The 19,687-nt window shown below is 36.7% G+C and overlaps 1 protein-coding gene across 2 annotated transcripts in view; it reads left to right on the forward strand.

Annotated features, from left to right (window-relative positions):
• The window catches only part of LOC127431022 (G protein-coupled receptor kinase 6), an 87,376-nt gene extending 73,847 nt beyond the window's left edge, over window positions 1-13,529 (forward strand). For both annotated transcript variants that reach the window (XM_051681209.1, XM_051681210.1), the window contains 4 exons: window positions 6,198-6,335; window positions 6,481-6,618; window positions 9,390-9,524; window positions 10,094-13,529. In XM_051681209.1, coding sequence (XP_051537169.1) covers window positions 6,198-6,335; window positions 6,481-6,618; window positions 9,390-9,524; window positions 10,094-10,144 — 462 coding nt within the window. In that variant the 3' untranslated portion in view covers window positions 10,145-13,529. The remainder of the gene's footprint in view (window positions 1-6,197; window positions 6,336-6,480; window positions 6,619-9,389; window positions 9,525-10,093) is intronic.
• Window positions 13,530-19,687: the final 6,158 nt, after the last annotated feature.

A 19,687-nucleotide genomic window follows, 5' to 3' on the forward strand; every position in this document is an offset into this window, starting at 1 on the left:
TTGCTTTGCTATCTAAACAACCTGGGCCTGAATGTCAACTGGGCGAAAAGAACACTTTCTCCCAGCCAACAAATGTCCTTCTTCGGGGTGCAGCTCAACTCTGTAAGCATGCATGCACACCTCACGGGCGAGCGTGTTCAAGCCATTCTTCAGGCAGGTGGCAAGGTGTATGCAAACTGGTGCTCTTCACGCAACGAAGACCCAGTCAATTGCTCCATAGCTGAAATACTTGCATTCCTTCAAGAGCGATTAGACGCTAGTCTTACCCTGTCAACGCTTAAGGGCTATGTAGCGACTATCTCGGCATTACATGCCGCAGAGGTAGGCTCCTCTATAGGCAGACACGATCTGCTCTTATAATTCCTTAGGGGAGCGAGGCGGTTGAACCCCCCTCGACCAGCTATGGTGCCGACTTGGGACCTAAATTTAGTGCTGAAAGCACTTACAAGCTCCCCGTTTGAACTATTGGAATTGTTGAGCTGCACATCCTTTCATTAAAGACCGCATTTCTGTTAGCCCTGGCCTCATTTAAACGGGTGGGGACCAAAGCTTTCAAAAGCCACGATTAAACCTAGAAAAGGCATGCCTCAGGTTTTATCAACACACTTCAGGCTCAGGTGGTCCATTTGCAAGCCTTCAACCCCCACCTTTTAATTCATATGAGGAATGGTCAATGCATTTGTTATACTCTGTGCAGGCATTACACACGTTAAACGCACCTGCCTGTTTCGGCTGTCAGACCAGTTCTTTATTTTTTTATGGAGGCCACTTAAAAGGCATGTCTGTCTCCAAAAAAAGGTTCTCGCACTGGATTGTAGATGTGATCGCCCTTGTATATGAGTCACAAGGCGTAAATTGCCCTATCGGGGTCAAAGCGCATTCAACTAGAGGCATGGCATCATAACGGCGTGTCCCTACAGGACATATGTTTGGCAGCAGGATAGTCATCACATAATACGTTCGCAAGGTTTTACAACCTGGATGTAACTTCCATTTCCTCTCAAGTACTCTCTGTTTAGAGCGCTTTTTATATCCAGTAAATTAAGCCAGAAACCCTCTGTTATGGGTAGGCTGTCATTTGTATGTAGAGCTTTGGTTTTAATACCCGCTCTAGAAAGTCACAAGCACTCCTTATAAGCATAAAACCTACTTTTCCCAACTATGGTTGTGAAATGGTTAATATTACACTACGTGTATTTTATAAAATCCCCAGATTATATTAATTCCCATCTGGTACTTCCATGTGGGTTATTTATTCATATATACACATATATAGCCTACATATATGTATGTGTATATATATATACATGGTTAAAATATGTAATTCAAGTCACCGGCCTGCAGGCCTATGATTCTTTATACATATCTATGATTAAGTGTTTTTTCTCGGGGAGTATAACATCACGTAGTGTGGCGGGATGGGATTCTGTTCCACATAGCAATGTTGAAGTAAACTGAATCGAAAGGGAACGTCTCTGGTTACGTATGTAACCTTGGTTCCCTGAGATGAAGGGAACGAGACATTACGAAAGCTGGCCACACTACTGCTTCAGACAAATGAGGTAAGAGTAATGCCCTCTGTCCCTCAGTCAGAAAAATCTGAAGTAATGGTGATTGAGTGCCCGCTTATATAAGGCGATCATTGCCAATCGGAAGATTGGTGTTATTGTACAAGGGTTTCAACCATTGCATACAGTCCATTTACACTACCAACTTCTTATAAATGTGCTGTTTTTGTTTATATCACTGGTGCTTGAGGTAATGGACTATATAACAGGACGCAAACGCAGCTCTCATGTTGGTCTGACAGTGGGATGTGCCACTCACACAGGGAACACTTGCGGAACGACATCTTGAAAAAGACACCAACATGCAAACGGCTCTTTTATGAGGTATAAGATATAACACAGTTATAATATAGCAATAAAGCAATAAAGGATACAGTAAACTCCTGCCGGAGAGCTGGGAAGCAGGTATGTGTCACGCTGAAGCGCTGCGATGTTCGACGGCGAGCCTCTGAAGCGTAGTAACCCGTTACCGAAGCATCCTCAATGGTGAGGTGGAGTAAACGTCACCGGAACACACAGGGTATCAAGAATCTCCTCACTGCAGGCATTAAAGCACAGGCGACAAGAAGAGTAGAGTAGTCCGCTGAACATGTACCTTCGACGGCGAAGTAGAGAAGCATTTCCTAAACGAAGTCGAATATTCCTGTCATGAAAGAAGAAAAATCTGAAGTAATGGTGATTGAGCGCCCGCTTATATAGACCAAGTTTGTGCCTGAAGGGACGAGGCTCAAACACCATTGCCAATCAAAAGATTGCCATTATTGTACGGGTTTCAACCGGGTCCTGGAGGAAAATAGCTTTCCCCATAGCAATGTCGAAGTGAACTGAATCGAAAGGGAACTGGATTGCTCATGATGTAAAAAAAGTGAAGCCACTGCGCCACCATATTGCTATGCCCAAACGTTCCAATCATCTCATTTCAGTGAGTAAGCATTAGTCATTCATTTACTGATTTTATATCTGAAATCTGCATGTACATCCCTACAACGCAAACGTCCTACACATGTAATTATTTATTTATTTAGTGTCAGGAATTTTTCCTGTTTCTTGAAAGCCCGAGCAAGTTATATATATCTGTATAAAACAGTATCCACCCTCTATATTGTGATAATCAAAGTGTTTGTTCAGAGTTACTTGTTTTATGTTTTCATCAAAAAGTGCCTTTTTCTCGAAGTCACTTGAAAAAAGTGTGTGCTCTCTCTCTCTCTCTTCCTCTATCACACACGCACAGTGGGCACACAGAGAGTGAGGGAGACACGCAAAGCAAAGGTGGTTAAAATTCAACTGATACGCTAGGTTTAAATGGCAAACGAACACGTATTTATGACATGTATCCATGTATGACTACAGAGAGCACTTCAATATGAAAACAAGCAAATCCCAGGCATTTAAGGTGATTTAGAAATCCCGGTCTGACTTTTTTAAAGTCCCATTTGGGGGTAAGCACATATTGTTACCCTAAACAAGCAGATATTACTGCTTTTCCTACCTTTGGTGATCGTTGTGCTGCACTGATAGGCTGAACACCAGGGCAGGTGGATGCTGACATCGCAATCCGCATATATCTTCTCCCTCGTAACGAATAGTATCCATAACAAGCACATTAATCATTAAATATGATTGTCACTAGAGGGCAAAATGCGACTGTTGTATTCGGAGATCAGAGATGTTGAAACAGGGGCTTTTTTGCCTGTCAGTCATTGATGCTCTATGATAGTTTGGGCATACCGAGATGGCTGCTCAAACACTTACAGTGGCTTCACTTCCTGCTGGCAGTTTACTGTTGCATCAGCGATCCAGTTCTATATATACAGTATATCAGTGGGACACGCTCCTTTTATATGCTTAGAAAATGTTATTCTCGTCAGGATTTGGATGTACACTCCATTAAATTATAGAGAATAAATTATTTTGAACAATTAAATTAATTTATTGAAACACGAAAAAATTAAACCACAAATATTTCTAAATTCAAATTACACTTCAGACAAAACGAAAATATAATTAAAATAACGAAATGGTAAAAAAAAAATATATATATATATATATATATATATATAAACGTAATATTAAATATAGCCGCAAGCGACTATTGTCGGGGGCCAAGCACATATGGCGAGATGACCGAAATAATCACATTTGACAGAAAAGATCCTGTGGATGCTGTGGACAGCTATTTTGGTGTGACATTTCACCTGCTTTGAGCACAGTTGCAAAAATAAGATTTTCTTAAGTTATAGTGCCCCCTAGCATAAAAAATGAACAAAAGTCATTATGTTACATCAGAGTGTTCTTGTCCATGTATACAAATTTTGTTAAGTTTGAAAATTGCGCTCACAAGAGACAGGCTAATTAGTCATTATAGGCCAAAACATATTTGCTTCTAACTTTGGAACGATTCGACGCATCAAAATTCTTTTGATAACTTTTTGTCAGGAGGATCTGTAGATGATATATACTAAGTTTTGTGAGAATCAGGCAAACGGCCTAGGACGAGTTCGAAAAAGTTAATTGCAACCTTTTTTAAAAAAAGGTTATTGCAGACATGGAAATTAAAGTGACAATATCATTGTGGGGCACTGGTGGGTTCAGAGAAGCTACAAATTTGTATTGTGGCCTATACGGTTCTGGAGTTATGAGCAAAAACACGAATTAGCTAATTATAGTGCCACCGTGTGGCCGATTGTTACAAAATTTTATATACGGTTTCGAGTTGACACCCTGCTTGTGTATAGTAATTTCCATAAACCTGGCCATTCACAATACGAGTTATAAGGTGCTGAAATTTGATTGACCGTTGGCGGCCATTTTTGTTAATTTGTTGAATTGATTTTATAAGAATATGATAGCATTTGTACCAAAAAAGATGCCTATTTCATTTGAACTTTGTCGCTCAAACGGCTGCAAAGTTATCAAAGTTTTTTTTTGATTTAGCGCCCCCTGGGGGTGGAATTGTACGAAACCTTGCTGATATCTTCTAAACGTCCTGTTGACTTTTTGTCAGGAGGGTCTGTAGATGATGCATACCAAATTTCTTGCTGATCAGACTAACGGTCTAGGATGAGTTGGAAAAAGTAGGTTTAAAAAAAAAAATCAAAATGGCGGAAAAAAATTATAGACGGAAATGAAATCGGAGAGATACATTTTGAAAGGAATCAGAGGAAATAAGAATTCCCATTCTAGCCCTTACTGTTGCAGAGATATGATCCAAAACGTAAAAGTGTTTATTATAGCACCACCTAGGATCAGAAGGGTGTGCGTTTGTGTATCTGAGTAGTGGGGATCATCCTGCCAAGTTTAGTGACTCCACGACTTAAGGTCTCTGACACCCAGACACTTTTAGGGCAGAAAAAAAAAAAAGAATAAGAAAAAGGAGAAAATCAGTACAATTAAAATAGGGTTTCAGCAGCTTCGCTGCTTGGCCCCCTAATAATTGAAAAATAAACCATGACTTATAATTAACCCAAATCTCATAATTTTTTTTTCATAAGACGGCTACAACTCTGAATGTCAGGGACATAATTTGATGTTCCATTATATTTTCAGAGTTTGGACATGAATTTTATTACCACCTGCGCAATGACCTATTTCTCAAGAAAATAGCAAATTTCGCTTTGTACCACTTCATTAACATAAAGTACACCCACAGTTTGCGCGCTTATACCCACAGATAGTGCAAACACTCCCATCCACGGCCACTTGAGTTAGAATTAGCGATCTGACGAAAATTGGATAAGACGTAGCACACAGTCGTTGCATATAGCGCTGTGCTTTGCGCCCTCACAAAAATAGAGCCCCATGTGTTTTGTCTTAATGAACATTATTAATATACATATTACTGTGCCTTTTATATTATCCTTGCAGGTTCGGCAATTCATTTGGACTAAGCTCATCATAAAATATCACATAAATAGGGGTTAAATAGTTTTTGTATTTTATTTGTTTTGGTCTCGATGTGAATAGACCTTTTTTCAGCAGTTAGTCTTGCAAATTTGTCTTGAATTTGGTCTGAACAGGCCTTAAAGGTGCTGTAAGTGATTTTTGCCACTCAAACTTCCACAAGACTGAGCCGTTGGATTAGCCACGTCTCCTCTTTCCAAAACGCCACACATCAAAGATTCCAAATGAGCTGTATTGAGACCAACACTGAGCAGAAGCGGTTGTCAAAAACAACAGCAGCAAAATAGCGCCCTCAACTGACAACTGTTATGAACATCATGGCATTAAAATGGCATAAAAACGCATCAGTAATTCACTGCAACTGCAACACTAATAGAAGGTGCAAAATGATTGACAGACGGAAAGCGTCAGAGACCGCGGCCCCTCTGACACTTTTTTGTTTGCTGTTTACAGAGTCTAGAGCTGTTATAGAGACCGGTGAAATATCTCATGACACTTATTTCATTAATGTCTTCCAGGGAGTAGGACATTTTTTTACTTTTCCATGGAAAAAATCACTTTTAGCCCCTTTAAGTGACCAACAAAATGTAGTGTTATTCTACTGAGTGTGTAACAGTTTGAATATTCTCAATCAGTCTGACAACCATTTTAGAGCTAGTCAATGTAGAAATGTATTTCCATTTTGACTGCTTATATATATATGTATTTAAAACTATTGTGTTGTTATAGCTGTTAGCCAAAGACCCTAGTGAGAGGCTTGGCTGTCAGGGGGGTGGAGCCACAGAGGTGAAAGCTCACCCTATTTTCCGTTCCATCAACTTCAAACGGCTTGAAGCAGGCATGCTCGAAGCTCCCTTTATTCCCGATGTGAGTGTTTTCTGAGACGCCCATATTTCACCCATTTTAATGGGAATATCAACCTCAATTGAAAACAGTGTTTGTGCATTTTAGAACATTTTTAAACATTTATACACAAGTGTATGTAGCATAACATGCAGTTTTCTGCCTGCAGCCTCAGGCCATCTACTGTAAGGATGTGTTGGACATTGAGCAGTTTTCTACAGTAAAGGGGGTGGAGCTGGAGCCCAAAGACGACTCCTTCTACAGCAAAGTGTCCACTGGATGTGTTCCCATCCCCTGGCAAAATGAGGTCAGGCTGCCATCCAAAAATAACTTCTATAAATGTTTTACTCTGAACCATGATTGCATTGATAACAGCTACTAAACAAGCAATAGTTAATTTTATGTTACCAATGTGACAACCAATATTGCAAATCTTTAGTCAAATCAATATTCACACTTAAACCCTAATCTGGAGTTTAACATGCTTAAATTCAGGTATGAAAACATTATAATGTACAGTAGAAAGATGAAAATCTCTTCTATTTTCTTTGAAAACCTTGCATAGAAATGTATAGTGTAGAAATTGGATAAAAAGACCTCACATTGTCAGTCTTTAATATGGGCCTAATTAAATAGACAGTCACTAATATTTGCGAATACTGATTGATAGATACTGTCATGTCAACCGCCTCAAAACGGATGTGTTCAGAAATTCTCTCTTGCACTAATATAGACCATTTCAAGGACCATTTGTCGGTTTATCCACTTACACCCTAAAGGCATTTTGACGGATTTTCGCTAAAATGGCATACCCAAAAGTAAGAGCTTATAACTTAAAAAAAAAATAGCAAAGAACGTTGATTGCATGGTATCAATTTTTAGAAAACCTTTCAAAATTTAAGAAAATATATTTGGATCCTGCTCAGAGACTCTTATGCTACAACACTGCTGACAAAACACAAAAAATATGAGCGCTAAAAAATAAACTTTTCAGTTATTATTCAGTTTAACATTATACCTTTTAGACAGTATGTATGGATGGTCAAAAAATTTACTTTGGTGTTGTTACAACATGTCAACTAAACCAGGAAAAAAAAATTGTTGATAGGACAAAACAGTCCAGACTTATAGCATATGGAACAATGGTTCACATGGTGGACCTTTATTTATCAAGTGTCCAAATAACCTCTCCAGACAATAATTCATGTGTTTATTGAACATTAAAACAGAATAACTGAAAACTATGAATACAAAAATCTAAAAAAATATATAAAATACTTAAACTAGTCCCATTTGATACATTTCAGGCTTCTTTTTCCAACATCTAATTCCATCACTCCAAAAAATGTGCGTTGAGTGCCCTCTTGTACGCAGTCTATGTACTGTATGTGCGGTCTGATTCTGGTCCACACTTGGACACGTGACTTGTCCAAATATGGAATCTGACACTCTCTGGACATCCAATGAGAGCAATCTGACACAACAATGACGTGAAGAATCGTGTTTCAGTGGGATGCTCCCAGAGAATACCGTTGCTATAGTGATCCATATTTGTGCTGGTCTTTGGTAGCTGTCAGGTCACTCTTTGAGTTACAGTATATCTCTGGATTTACACAAAATATGACGTCTAGTGATGGCTTGTTTGATTCAGGATCGCCGGCTGTAAGTGGTGATATGTCATTTTCTTTATGATGTGTATTTTTCATGAAGTAATAAACCAAAATTTGATGGAAAGACTGTTTATCATTTTTTTGATAAATACATTTGGATTTCACACGCTACTCACTGTGGTTTGGTCTATGAATGAAACAAATGTGCTTGTTATATTCTACTAATCAAGACCTTTCCAAAGATATACTGTATAACACATGGCTGTGTGATCTTTTTGATTTTTTTACTGGTTGTTTTTATGATTATTGTTATCGCAAATTTGCTTGTTTTTTTGTTTTGTTTTTTTAAACGGAACAGTTCTAATTTATCATCAAATTTAAAAGCAGTATTTTAAAATTGGTCAGATCAGCTATATTCATTGTAAAGATAAGTGTCTAAGCTTTAAAACGACAGCTAATTTGTGCAGATCAAGCAAGTGGTTGTTGAGTAATACTGTAAAAAAAACAAAAATTTTTTTTACAGTTGGGCCCGGTACCAGGTCACTCCGGGTTTAAGAGGTTAAGGAAGTGACATGTTTGTCCCTTGAACATTTCCAACTAGTTGTCAAACTCATTCAAAACAACAGTGGGAGGCACTTAATATTCATAGAGACTTTAACACGATTAACGTTACTAACGTTAACACGATTGTCATAAAGTGTTATTATTTAAATGTGGACCATGTTTTTCGGTGGCGGGATGATCTCCTGATGCCCAGAACTATCAGAAATGAAAGTGTTTATATCTTTGAAAAAACAACCACAAACGGACGTGTGAACCGCAGCAATGAATCTTGATACGTGCAGTATCAACAACTGTAGCACAAGTCTTATCTCTGGTAGGTGAACGACTTTTATGCCAACTAATTGTAAGTTTGGGAGGTAGAGGTCTAAATGTCACTACAGATCGCTCCCATAATAATGAATGAAGCTGCACAAGTCATTTGCTGTTACATTTAGTCATTTAGCAGACGCTTTTATCCAAAACGACTTACAAATTAGGAATATAAAAAAAGAAATCCTTACCTTGTCCGCAGGTCACACAGACAGCTTCATTGAATGTTTTCATTGATTATAATTGGAGCGATTTAATATTCCCGAGATCTCTGCTGAGGAAATAATTGTGAGCATTAAACTACGATACAGTTTCAGTGCTTCTCTCGCATAGACGCTCAGTATCAACAACACATCTGGATAAGTCACTTCAGGTAAACGTTTGATGTTCTTTGACAAAAAATGTTAACTCTAGAGTCTTATTTATAGGATCTGGTAATGATACCGGAAATTCTCCCAGGCCAGTAGCGTTCCTTTGTTATTGTTTACATCCTTGAAATGGTCTACACATTCCTTTTGAAGGAAATATTTTCTTTGAGATGGATATTATCTTTCTGATAATACTGAGTGTGTAATAATTTAATTGATCTATTCAGATGATCGAGACAGAGTGCTTTAAAGAGCTCAATGTGTTAAACTTGGACGGCACTGTGCCCCCAGACCTGGACTGGAGAGGACAACCCTCGCCCCCACCCAAACAGGGCTTGCTGCAGAGACTTTTCGGCAGACAGGTAATACACGTAACTTAATACACGTGTCATATGTGCCATGTTCTGTTCCCCAGACATTAATGTTTCCTTCACCAGTCAAAGAACTTGTCAGCATCTGCTTGAAAAGCTCAGCCAGAGGTGGATCTAAACCTTTCTATGTCTTTATTGTGTCTGATACTAAAATCATATCCACATTTGTAGGTGATTGTTGTAATGTAATGAAATATCTGCGTGCCTGTTTTGTCCTCACATCTCCTTGTTGGTATTTTCAGTGTATAATCAAACAAGTATATTTTTTGCAATGAGGGTCATATAAATAGTTGCATTATTTCCAGGTTAAATTGTTTGGCTCCCATCTAGGCACATTTTAAAAGCAATGTTTGGAAAACCTGTTTGAAAACAGTCCTTACTTTTGCAATTCCGTTTTTAATTACACACTTTGAAGTGCACTAGCATATAGATTGCCTCGAAGCTAACAGACTTGGACTAAATGCCACAAAACTCCGACTTTGCATTTATGGGCTTTATACTGTATGTTTAAAGTGGTCTCCCAGTTTTTGACTGTGCTTGTCTCTGTGCTGCCCCCTTAGGACTGCTGTGGAAATTGCAGCGACAGTGAGGAGGAGCCCACGCGGCTGTGAAGGCGTGGCCTCTGGGGTTCCTCCCCCACACCACTGAGGATCTCATTTGTTTACAGTTTTTGCACATTTGTATTTTTAAGATAGCTCTATATAAATATTGGAATGTATATTTTCACTATATACCCATGCAGTGTATCTTATTTAAAGTCATGAAAAAGGTTCAAAATTATTGTCCTTTATCAAGTGTGAAGTATGGCAAGGGCAGATCATTCAACACTGTTCAAGTCTCAAAGCCTGTTGACCAAACCAGTCCTGTACATGTGGCCAGTCCGTATCGCAGCCTCTTTGCGCTTATATTTTCTTTTTCTGTTCTTGTTCAAATTCACATATATGTACAGAATGCACTCTGAATATTTGTTTCAGACGTGGAGAGCAAAGGAAATTTGCTTTTCCAAATATTTTTGTATTTATATTTTGAATTTTATTTTCTTATGGTAATCTCGACAATCAAACAACACCATCTGTGTAAAACAGCGATAAATGTGCAGTAATGAATAAAAAAAAAAAAAGGCAAAAACAGGAAGTGACTGTAAAACAGAGGAAAATCAAATAGTTAGGTTATTTAGCTAGAGAAACCTAGTAAACCAAATAGGTGTGACTAAAGTGCATATACTGTATGTACAATAACAACTGCAGACAGTTGTATCATGTTGTAAATATGTGACACTCATCTGTAAAGTCTTGAGTGTGTCTTCCTGCTAATTTCCCTCTGGATAAATGGGGAAAAACATCCTGGTGATAATCTTGTGCAGCCCATATGTTGCATAATGAGTCAAACCATGAGGCATTATTTTCCAGTTATGAAATATTTTACAACTTCTTTCTTTAAACATCTCTGACTAGTTAACGTAACATTGTCATGACAGCTGAAGACAGATAGACTTAAATGCTCAGATACATAGCAGGAAGTAGTGGATGAACATGCTATTAGACAAAACATGTTATTTCATTGTTTATAAATAGATATGTGTAATTTGATGGGCTGCATATTTCCTGCTTTTTTACATGTAGGTCAAACAAAAATTAATTTGCCAAAAATATGTGTTTGTTCCATTTTGTAATTTTTTTGTTTTTGTTTCGTTTTTTGTCGTTGTTTTGTTTATTTTTTTCTGTTCTTTGTTTTGTTTCATTTAGCTGTTTTTGTTTGGCTGTATTTTGTTTCATTTAGCTTTTTTTGCTTTGTTTTTGTTTAGTTTTGCTTTGTTTTGTTTTTCTTTAGTTTTGCTTTGTTTTTTCATTTTGCTTTATTTGTTTTCTTTTGCTTTATTTTGTTTCACTTTGCTTTGTTTTTGTTTTGCTTTTTGTTTAATTTTTTTCTTTGCTTTTTAATTTCACTTTATTTGTTTTTGTTTTGTTTTTGCTTGTTTTTTAATTTTGCTTTGTTTTTTGTTTGTTTTATTTTATTTTGTTTTGTTTTGTTTGTGTATCCCCTGCAATCAAGATAAGCTCTTTATATTTTCATTTGCTTGAATTATGATAGCTTCATGTAAATTTGACCTCTTTGCACTTAAGACCAAACAAATTCGAATTTTGTCCTCCATCTTTATGGAAGGTGACTTTTGAAGTTTTAAGGTACTCTTTTTCATTAGCATTTCTTATTCAAACATCTACATGTGTTTGAGTCGGCTAAGCATCTTGATGCGCACACTCTCTCTTTTCTCTGCTGTTGTTTTACCTCAGATAATACTGTGCCCTATGGATGTCCATTCTTTCCAAAACTCTTGTGAATTTTTGTACTGAACATTTGGATGTCATTGTATTTTGGAAGAGACTTTGGGACTTTTACATTTAAGCCTAGCTGAACGCACAATGTAAGCGTAATGTTTCGGAGGAAGTCCATTGAAGAATCATCACCTCATGACATGCCGACTCCAATCGGTCAACACATTTCTCATCCATTGTCAGTTACGATAAACTCAAATACATTCCAAACTCTACCGTACTGTACAGTTGTTAAATGTTCTTTTTTTTTTCTCTTTTGTTTATTTAGCAATAATGGATTTTATACATATAACTACAATATAAATGTGTATAAAATGACAAAATTTCAAATCTAGAGCAAGACGGAACTTAGTTTGACTCAGTGTTTTCCTGAGCCAGGCTTTTAACACTGTGAAGTGATAATTTCTGTCACAGTTATACAATTTTTGTCTCTTTTGTGGAATGCACTGATTTCAATGTTTTGTTTCTTTTAGTTGCAAACTTGTGTATGTGTGTAAAGTGTGTATGTATGTGTGCCTAAATGCTGAATGAGCATCTGCTCTTATACCTGCACTGCATGTGTCCATGTTCTTTATCAGAACCACTAGGGGATGCCATTATTTCTTTCTCTAAATTAGTGAAATGTTACATTCTAGGGAAGGTTTTACTGTTTCTTTTTTCTTTCAAGAGAAAAAGGTGGACAACTTCAGGCTAGTTGATAATAATAATAATAAATAATATAAGTCATTCCAATAATTTCAATATCATAGATTAAAAGACTGAGAATTAGACAAAATTGCTTTTAATAGAAGTCAGTTTTGAGGAAACAGCACAGTTCCAGCCACATTTGTCAGTATAATTAGTTCGAGACTTAAAGTTACAATAAGATAAGACTCTGCCATATTAATGTTTTATTTTAGGTTTGAAGAGTATTAACAAGTTTAGCCACCCAAATGAATTTATTCCTCTATTTTATAGGCCTCAAAGTGTAAGGTGCCATTTTAAGCATTTTCCATAAGCAAACTACAGGGCTAAAGCTGGGAAATCTCTGTTTCAAGCATCGAAAGTGATGTCTGTCAATTTTAGAATAAAACCGAAACTTGGAAACTATTCTTAAAATGTTAAATGCTTAAACCAGGTATTATACAGTCAAATCTTACTGATTTAGTCATTGTGGATAACATACTGATATGAGTAAAGAATGAAATAGGCCAAGTTAATTGTGGTTTTATTTGTCAATGTGCCATTGAAAGTAAACTTTCTAACAAAAGTTTGACTGAATTGTTTTCCAATATAGGTTTGATCATTTAAAATGGATGCATATCTGTATTATTAATAATACAATAATTAATACATTCTTTTGTTTACCTGATATGTAAAAGTCCATAGCCCTTTCATTTTAATCCAGAAGAATGTGTTCTGTTGCAATGAAAATTTGTCCTGTACCTGTTTATTCCTGTTATTGAAGCCTTATTTGTATGTGATGCAAAGCAAATGGTTCCTGGATTGCACATTGAATACTAATTTTTTGCTAAACTCAGGTTACTGTCATCAATATGTATGTTATTATTAATATTATTTGCTTAATATATGTAAACGGCCTTACTAGTGAAATAATGTCAAGTAACTGGGTTATTTTTGTCCATTTTAAAGTTGCATAAAATAAATGCCACTGGGAACATTGTTTATAGACTTTGGTGTAAAATAGTGTTAGGATGGATGATGATGAATATGACAGTGAAGGAATTTGTTGAGTGAATGTTCTTGTCAAAGTTATTCTTCACTAATAATCATTAGTGCTTGCTTTAGCTCTGTACAGTGATATGGACACATGAATGGTGCCTCAAATTGTGTGGCTTATCATTTTTCTAATACGATCTTCATATATAGCATATAAAAAAATGGGCAAATAAAAATCTGAAATGGTGCCCCATGCTCTGTTGATTTGGGCTAGTAAGTAACACCTTAGAAACCACTTAGACCACATCATGAAATACTGGGAAAATTGTCAGGCCAATGGTGGTGAGCACCAGTAAGCACCACTCACATTTTATTCAGAAAATACTAAAATCAATTTTGTTTTGTTGACATACTGTATGTAGATGCAATTAATGGAACATGAATGTTTTATCAGATGTGTCCATCAATAAGACTGGGTTTTAGCCTTTAAAGAGAAAATGTTTCCTCTAAATTAGAGGGATTTGACTTAAATAGGATTTGTAGAACTTTGAAGAAACTGAAAGGAAGAAATAAAAAAAAAAGACAGGAACAAATCAGACTCATTAATGGGCTGCCACAAAACACTCATCCAGTGTCTGCCACAATTAGTGTCTAGACGCCACAACATTTTTGATACCCTTCTTTTTTGTACATCAGATGGGCCGATAAACAGCAGATGGGCTTCATGCAATCACTCAATACCTTGATATCCATTCCAATGAAGATAATGTCACTTTCATTATGCAGTACACAAGTCTCACTTCAACCTTGTTACACCACCAAATCATGAGTGCCGTTTTCTCACGCTCCATGATGTGAGCACGTCTCCTGTTCGGCACGGTCGGCTCGTCATCGCTGCAAACTTTCCATGTTGTTCCCTCGCACTCTTTCCCTCTGTTGCCGGGCAACACTCTTTAAGAGGCATTTAAAAGAAAGAAATAATGCCGCAAATAGACTGTTCTGGGTTTTTAACATTGGGAGAAGAGTGAAACTGAGCCCAGCGCAGTCTGTATGAGGTGCAGACATGGCACCTGGCTCAAGGCCCTATAAAAGAGTGAAGAGGGAAGTGATTGTTGATGAGAGGCTACAAGAGCTTTTCTGCTGTACCTGACCAAGGTCGCTGGAGCTATTCTGTTTTAGTGAACATGAAGTACTGTGGGACAGCTGTAAAGGTCTGTCCTCATCTGCTCTTTCCCTCATAACCACTGATAGGATTCGAGTTCCTTCTTTTGTGACTCTGTTGCTTTATATTTAATATTTAAGCAATATCACATGAGCAAGAGTACAGATGTTCTGCATATTAGTACAACTGGGATTCAGCCACAGCAGGTATTCACAGGCATGGTGATATTCAGAATTGCAGTTCTACAAACACATAAACGATCTCAAGCTCAGTCATGAAACTACATGTCACAAGCTGATAGCTTCTTTGAACATGTTATCTGTTAGTAAAACGTCTCGCATACTCTATAGCCCAAGGTGATAGGTCGTTTGACATGTTAGCCAATCAATCTGGTAGCCAATCAACTTGCATGCTTCCTCTTTGTGTAACATTTATATTGCCTTGGTTGTTTGCTGGTAAGCCATTTTGAATGCAGTGTGCTACATGAGTTTTCACTTTGAAACCCTCCTCCTCCCCAGCACCATTTGACTAGATCTGCTTCAGGGGGATTGCATGTACAGTGTGTTGTATTTACATGGCCTCCCCGCTCACAGTGTTTTGAAGTCACACAGCTGTAGTTCCACTCTGGGTTGTCCGTTTCCCCCACACGATTTCTCTGTTTCAAAAACATTGCTTTGCTTTAAAACATTGCAGTTCATTTGAGAATCTCGACCAGCCCAACATATCAACATTGGTTCAACTAGTGGTGGGAGTTCAGGGTGGGACTTTAGTTTTATCGAATCAATGTGTTTGGGAAACCTATGTGGGAAAAGTCGTTATTTTTGCAGTTCCGTTTGGTGTCGCTAGATGCCCAGAAATGACTAACTTCACCTTTAATTTACAGCTATATGGAGTGAGATGTGTGGGCATGGCTACTTAGTGCGACAGGACAGAAATCAAAACCAAGCAACTGGCAAAATGTTTTGGTTCAAAATACCACTCTATTCAGCTTTATATTAAAAATCATATAACATGTTATGCATGCCTGTGATTGTGTTGCATTGTGCAGAGTTTAATCAAAAAAGACTGTTGTGATATTTTTGCAAAATGATATTACATGTATTGTGGCAGTTCCGTAGTGAAATGCCCACTGTGTGGAGCTAAAAGAAAGTTTTTTTTTTAAAAGGTTTTTAAGGTTAACGCTCTATCGAGCTTAAAATCAACAAAACCTACCTTGCTCTGTTTTGAAGTCATAAGATAGCATTATGTGAGGAAAAGAGTGAAAAGTGTCCATGAATTTATAATCTGCCGTTTTACTCCTCATTTGTGTGCAAGTGATTAAGTCTTTGTTGATGAAGCACTTCTAGTGTTCATTTAATCAGGAAACTGACGAGATAATTACAAAAATGTAGGTATGGTTAAGTGTGTCTGAGACCTGGTTATTCGCTCAACATTTTTGCTTTCAGTGTGATCAATCAAATTACTTGTCACAGGAAACTTGTCACGTCTGATTGAGATATGATGTGTGATAAGCAATTTTGCACTTTGTGATTCTCTCAATAAACCTGATGGAGAGAAAGATCCTTTTATTGGTGCCACCATTCCCAAAGGAAATTCAAAGTTGTTCTACAAGTTGATGTACTTGTAAGATTTTTTAAAGTTTTAAGATAAGTTGATTTATCATAATAAGGACGTTCATTTTGTTCTGTATATTAGATTTACAGGGACAGTGCACATCAAACATTTCTGTATATGCGCCAGTTTAGCTACTACAGCTAATTTTCAACACAGTCCTTAGGCAGGTATTCCATAAAAAAAGCAGAGATAAAAATTCAAAAGGTCAGATATTACATAAAAAAGAAAAAAAAAAAAAGAAAAATTGAAAACAATCCTTAAGACTAAAGTGAAAATTAGAATCATAAAACAGTATCATATACAGTATATATACACAAAAGATGGCAATATTTTGAAAGCATATTTGATTCACAATTGATGGCATTTATGGAGTATGATCACACTGTTGATTTTCTTTTACCCATGATTTTAAAGTGCATATGAATGAGCGATATATTCCTTGTCTGACTTGCTCTTACAGCAATACTGGACTGTCCAAAAGCTGATCTTCGCATAGGTACTTCACAGACCGCTCTGACAATAGGTCTGGTGGATCTACCTGTTATTCTTTGTTTAATAAATTCTGTAAGAGGAGAAGGAGCTAAACCATGCAAGATTTTATGTACAAGACCAGAATCTGTTAATATAATTATATTATCCCAGCTCAATAGATTTTGATTTTGAATAGAGTGACAGTGATGATATCTATTTGGCTTTATGTCCAGCATCTTGAGAGTCTGATGATATACTGATTGTACAGATTTAAGAGTTACACATGAGGCTTGGGCCCAGCTAGTTAAGCAATATGTCAAATGTGGAATGATCATTGCATTAAAATATAATTTTGCTGCTTTTGTAGTCAAACAGTTTCTAATACTGTATATAGAAAATGTGATGTTAAACTTTACTGTGTTTATAACTTTCTTAACTTAAGGTTAGAATCCATAGTGATACCAAGATACTTGAAATGAGAAACTATTTTCAACTTTTCACCCAAGACACAAACATTTGTTTCAGAATCATTGGTTTACATACTGTTTTCTGTATATTAAGGTGGAGACAGGAATCACTAAGCCATTGTTCAATACATGCCATAACAGCAGTGAATTTACACGCAACTTGTTGTTTAGTCTTTGCATGCACATACACCACAGTATCATCTGCATGCATCTGCACCTCAGTCACTACAAACAGTGAGTAAATTATTGATATATATGTATGCTCAATAAATTAAATCCAAGGAAAGAGAATTATTGCACACAATGTCCCGCTGATGACGTTTTGTTTCTTCACTGAGCACTTTTGCACTTTTTGGCCTCTTAATAAAATTCCTGAAAGATTTTTCTATGGACATTGTGTGCGAGCCTTCTCTTTCCCTAAAATGTGTGCACAATCATTATTAAACTTAAAAAAGGCTGAACTAAACTAAGCTAAAAATACCATCAAAACACTGACCTAGAGTTCACTTTTTGTTAAAAGAACAATGTATCCTATATATGACCAAGATGTATAGTTCCGGTCTGGATGCTGATAAGTCAATACAGTGTTCCAGCCGTGTTAAAATATACAACCTTTGTAACAGCAATGTAAACACCTGGTCACGTAGCTATAGTCTGTGTATCATTGTATACTGTAGCTAAGACACAGGCCAACTATTAACCATAGATTATGTGACAGGAAAAGATGGATTTTGCTAAATAAAATAGTGTTATAAAATGTGTGCCCTGAATAATTTATTATAACCATTCAATAAAAGCAATAAGGCCATTTAGCTGTGACTATAAACACTATATAGCATAAGTGATATTTGTTTTTCAGCCAGATCTTAAGAAATAATTTATGGCCAGACCTTACATTTTTTTAAATTCAATACACATGTATCATAGCAATGGGTTCAGCAGGATAATATTTAAGTTTGAATCTCCCAGCATGCCAAATTAACACAACATGGTCATTATCTACCGGATCATATTTAGCAATCCAATAAGCAAGTATTTGGATTACAACATTTCAGTAAATTATGGACTATTAAATTATGCATCTAATGGACAATATTTGAAGCTATGTACTTCAGAACTATTGTATACATTAACAAGGTTTCACTTATAATGGTTAATAATGGCCTTGTTCTTAGGGTCATAAAGGCACTTAAACATTTTGTCTCCCAGAGGAATCAAGGTTAAGCCAATGTGTTTAAACATTCACCAGTTTGAAGAAGACATGCTCCAGGGACCGTCATGACTGCAGTCCATAATATGTTTGGTATTTATAAAATGATCTCAAGGCTAGGCTGGTACAAAGACTATGTGGATATTGCTAAAGGAGAAAGAAATAAAGCAAGCAGGCCTCTTGTGACGATGAAATATTTGCTTTTACTCATCAGACAATCACTCTCATTGTCTCAAGTGTGAGAGTCAATATGACACTGATTATATCTGTATTACAAGGTTGGGCGAATTGTGTCACACTAATGTCTCCTGGCATGGGATCCATCACAGAGAGCGGCTGTGGGTCAGTTGTCAACCAGGTCAACTGTAGTCCCCTTCGCTTCATGAGACAATGCAGGAAATAACTATGCCTTGAAGCCCTGGTGAGACCATTCCCAAGACAGTATGCTGCAGTTTTGCTTAAAGCTGTTGTGTGTAATTTTTTCGGTATTAAAATACTTTCTTCTGTCCCAGTTTAGGGATGATTTAACCAAAGAGTTTAAACACTGTTGCTCTGTGAGTTTGAGGCAGGACCACTTGTTCATCTTAACAATGAAAGATGCGGGATGTTTATGACAAAGAGTTGCTGTCGTAGATGTCGTATCTGGCATGACATTTTAGGCTTTATCAGCAGTTTCCTGTGGTTTCCTGTGGATGCTATAATTCATCTCTTAAGACTATTTTTATATGCTGTTCTATTAATTGACAGCCTAAATAGAATATTTGTACTTTTAAAAAATTCATTTGTCATCATATAACCATTTAAAAATAAGTAGTGAAGGCAAAAAGGTGATTAAAAATGGTGAAAACTTTGGTGTAATCTGTTATGAGATGTAGAAAATTTCCCTTACTCATATGTAAATTTAACATAAAGTCTTAATGATTAAAAAAAAATAAAAAAAAGTTTATGGACAAATGTCACCTACCCATGTATAACCCATATATATATACAATTACTGTTAGAGTTAAAAAAAACTTACTTTAGCCAAACTGTAAAAAGGACATACACATGTTACCTACTGCAATGCTAATGCTTTCAACATAAAGTGAATTTGTGGCAGCAGAAAGGCACTTATGGATAACAGATATGAAGCATTTAAATTATCCATTTAATGATCACACAGGAAATCGACTTGTTGCTTCAGAATGTTCATGTACCCTGAAACTGGCCCCTATTCAAATTAATTACTGACAGGACCA

Source organism: Myxocyprinus asiaticus, chromosome 40 (assembly GCF_019703515.2).
Source record: "Myxocyprinus asiaticus isolate MX2 ecotype Aquarium Trade chromosome 40, UBuf_Myxa_2, whole genome shotgun sequence".
Taxonomy (NCBI): Eukaryota; Metazoa; Chordata; class Actinopteri; order Cypriniformes; family Catostomidae; genus Myxocyprinus; species Myxocyprinus asiaticus.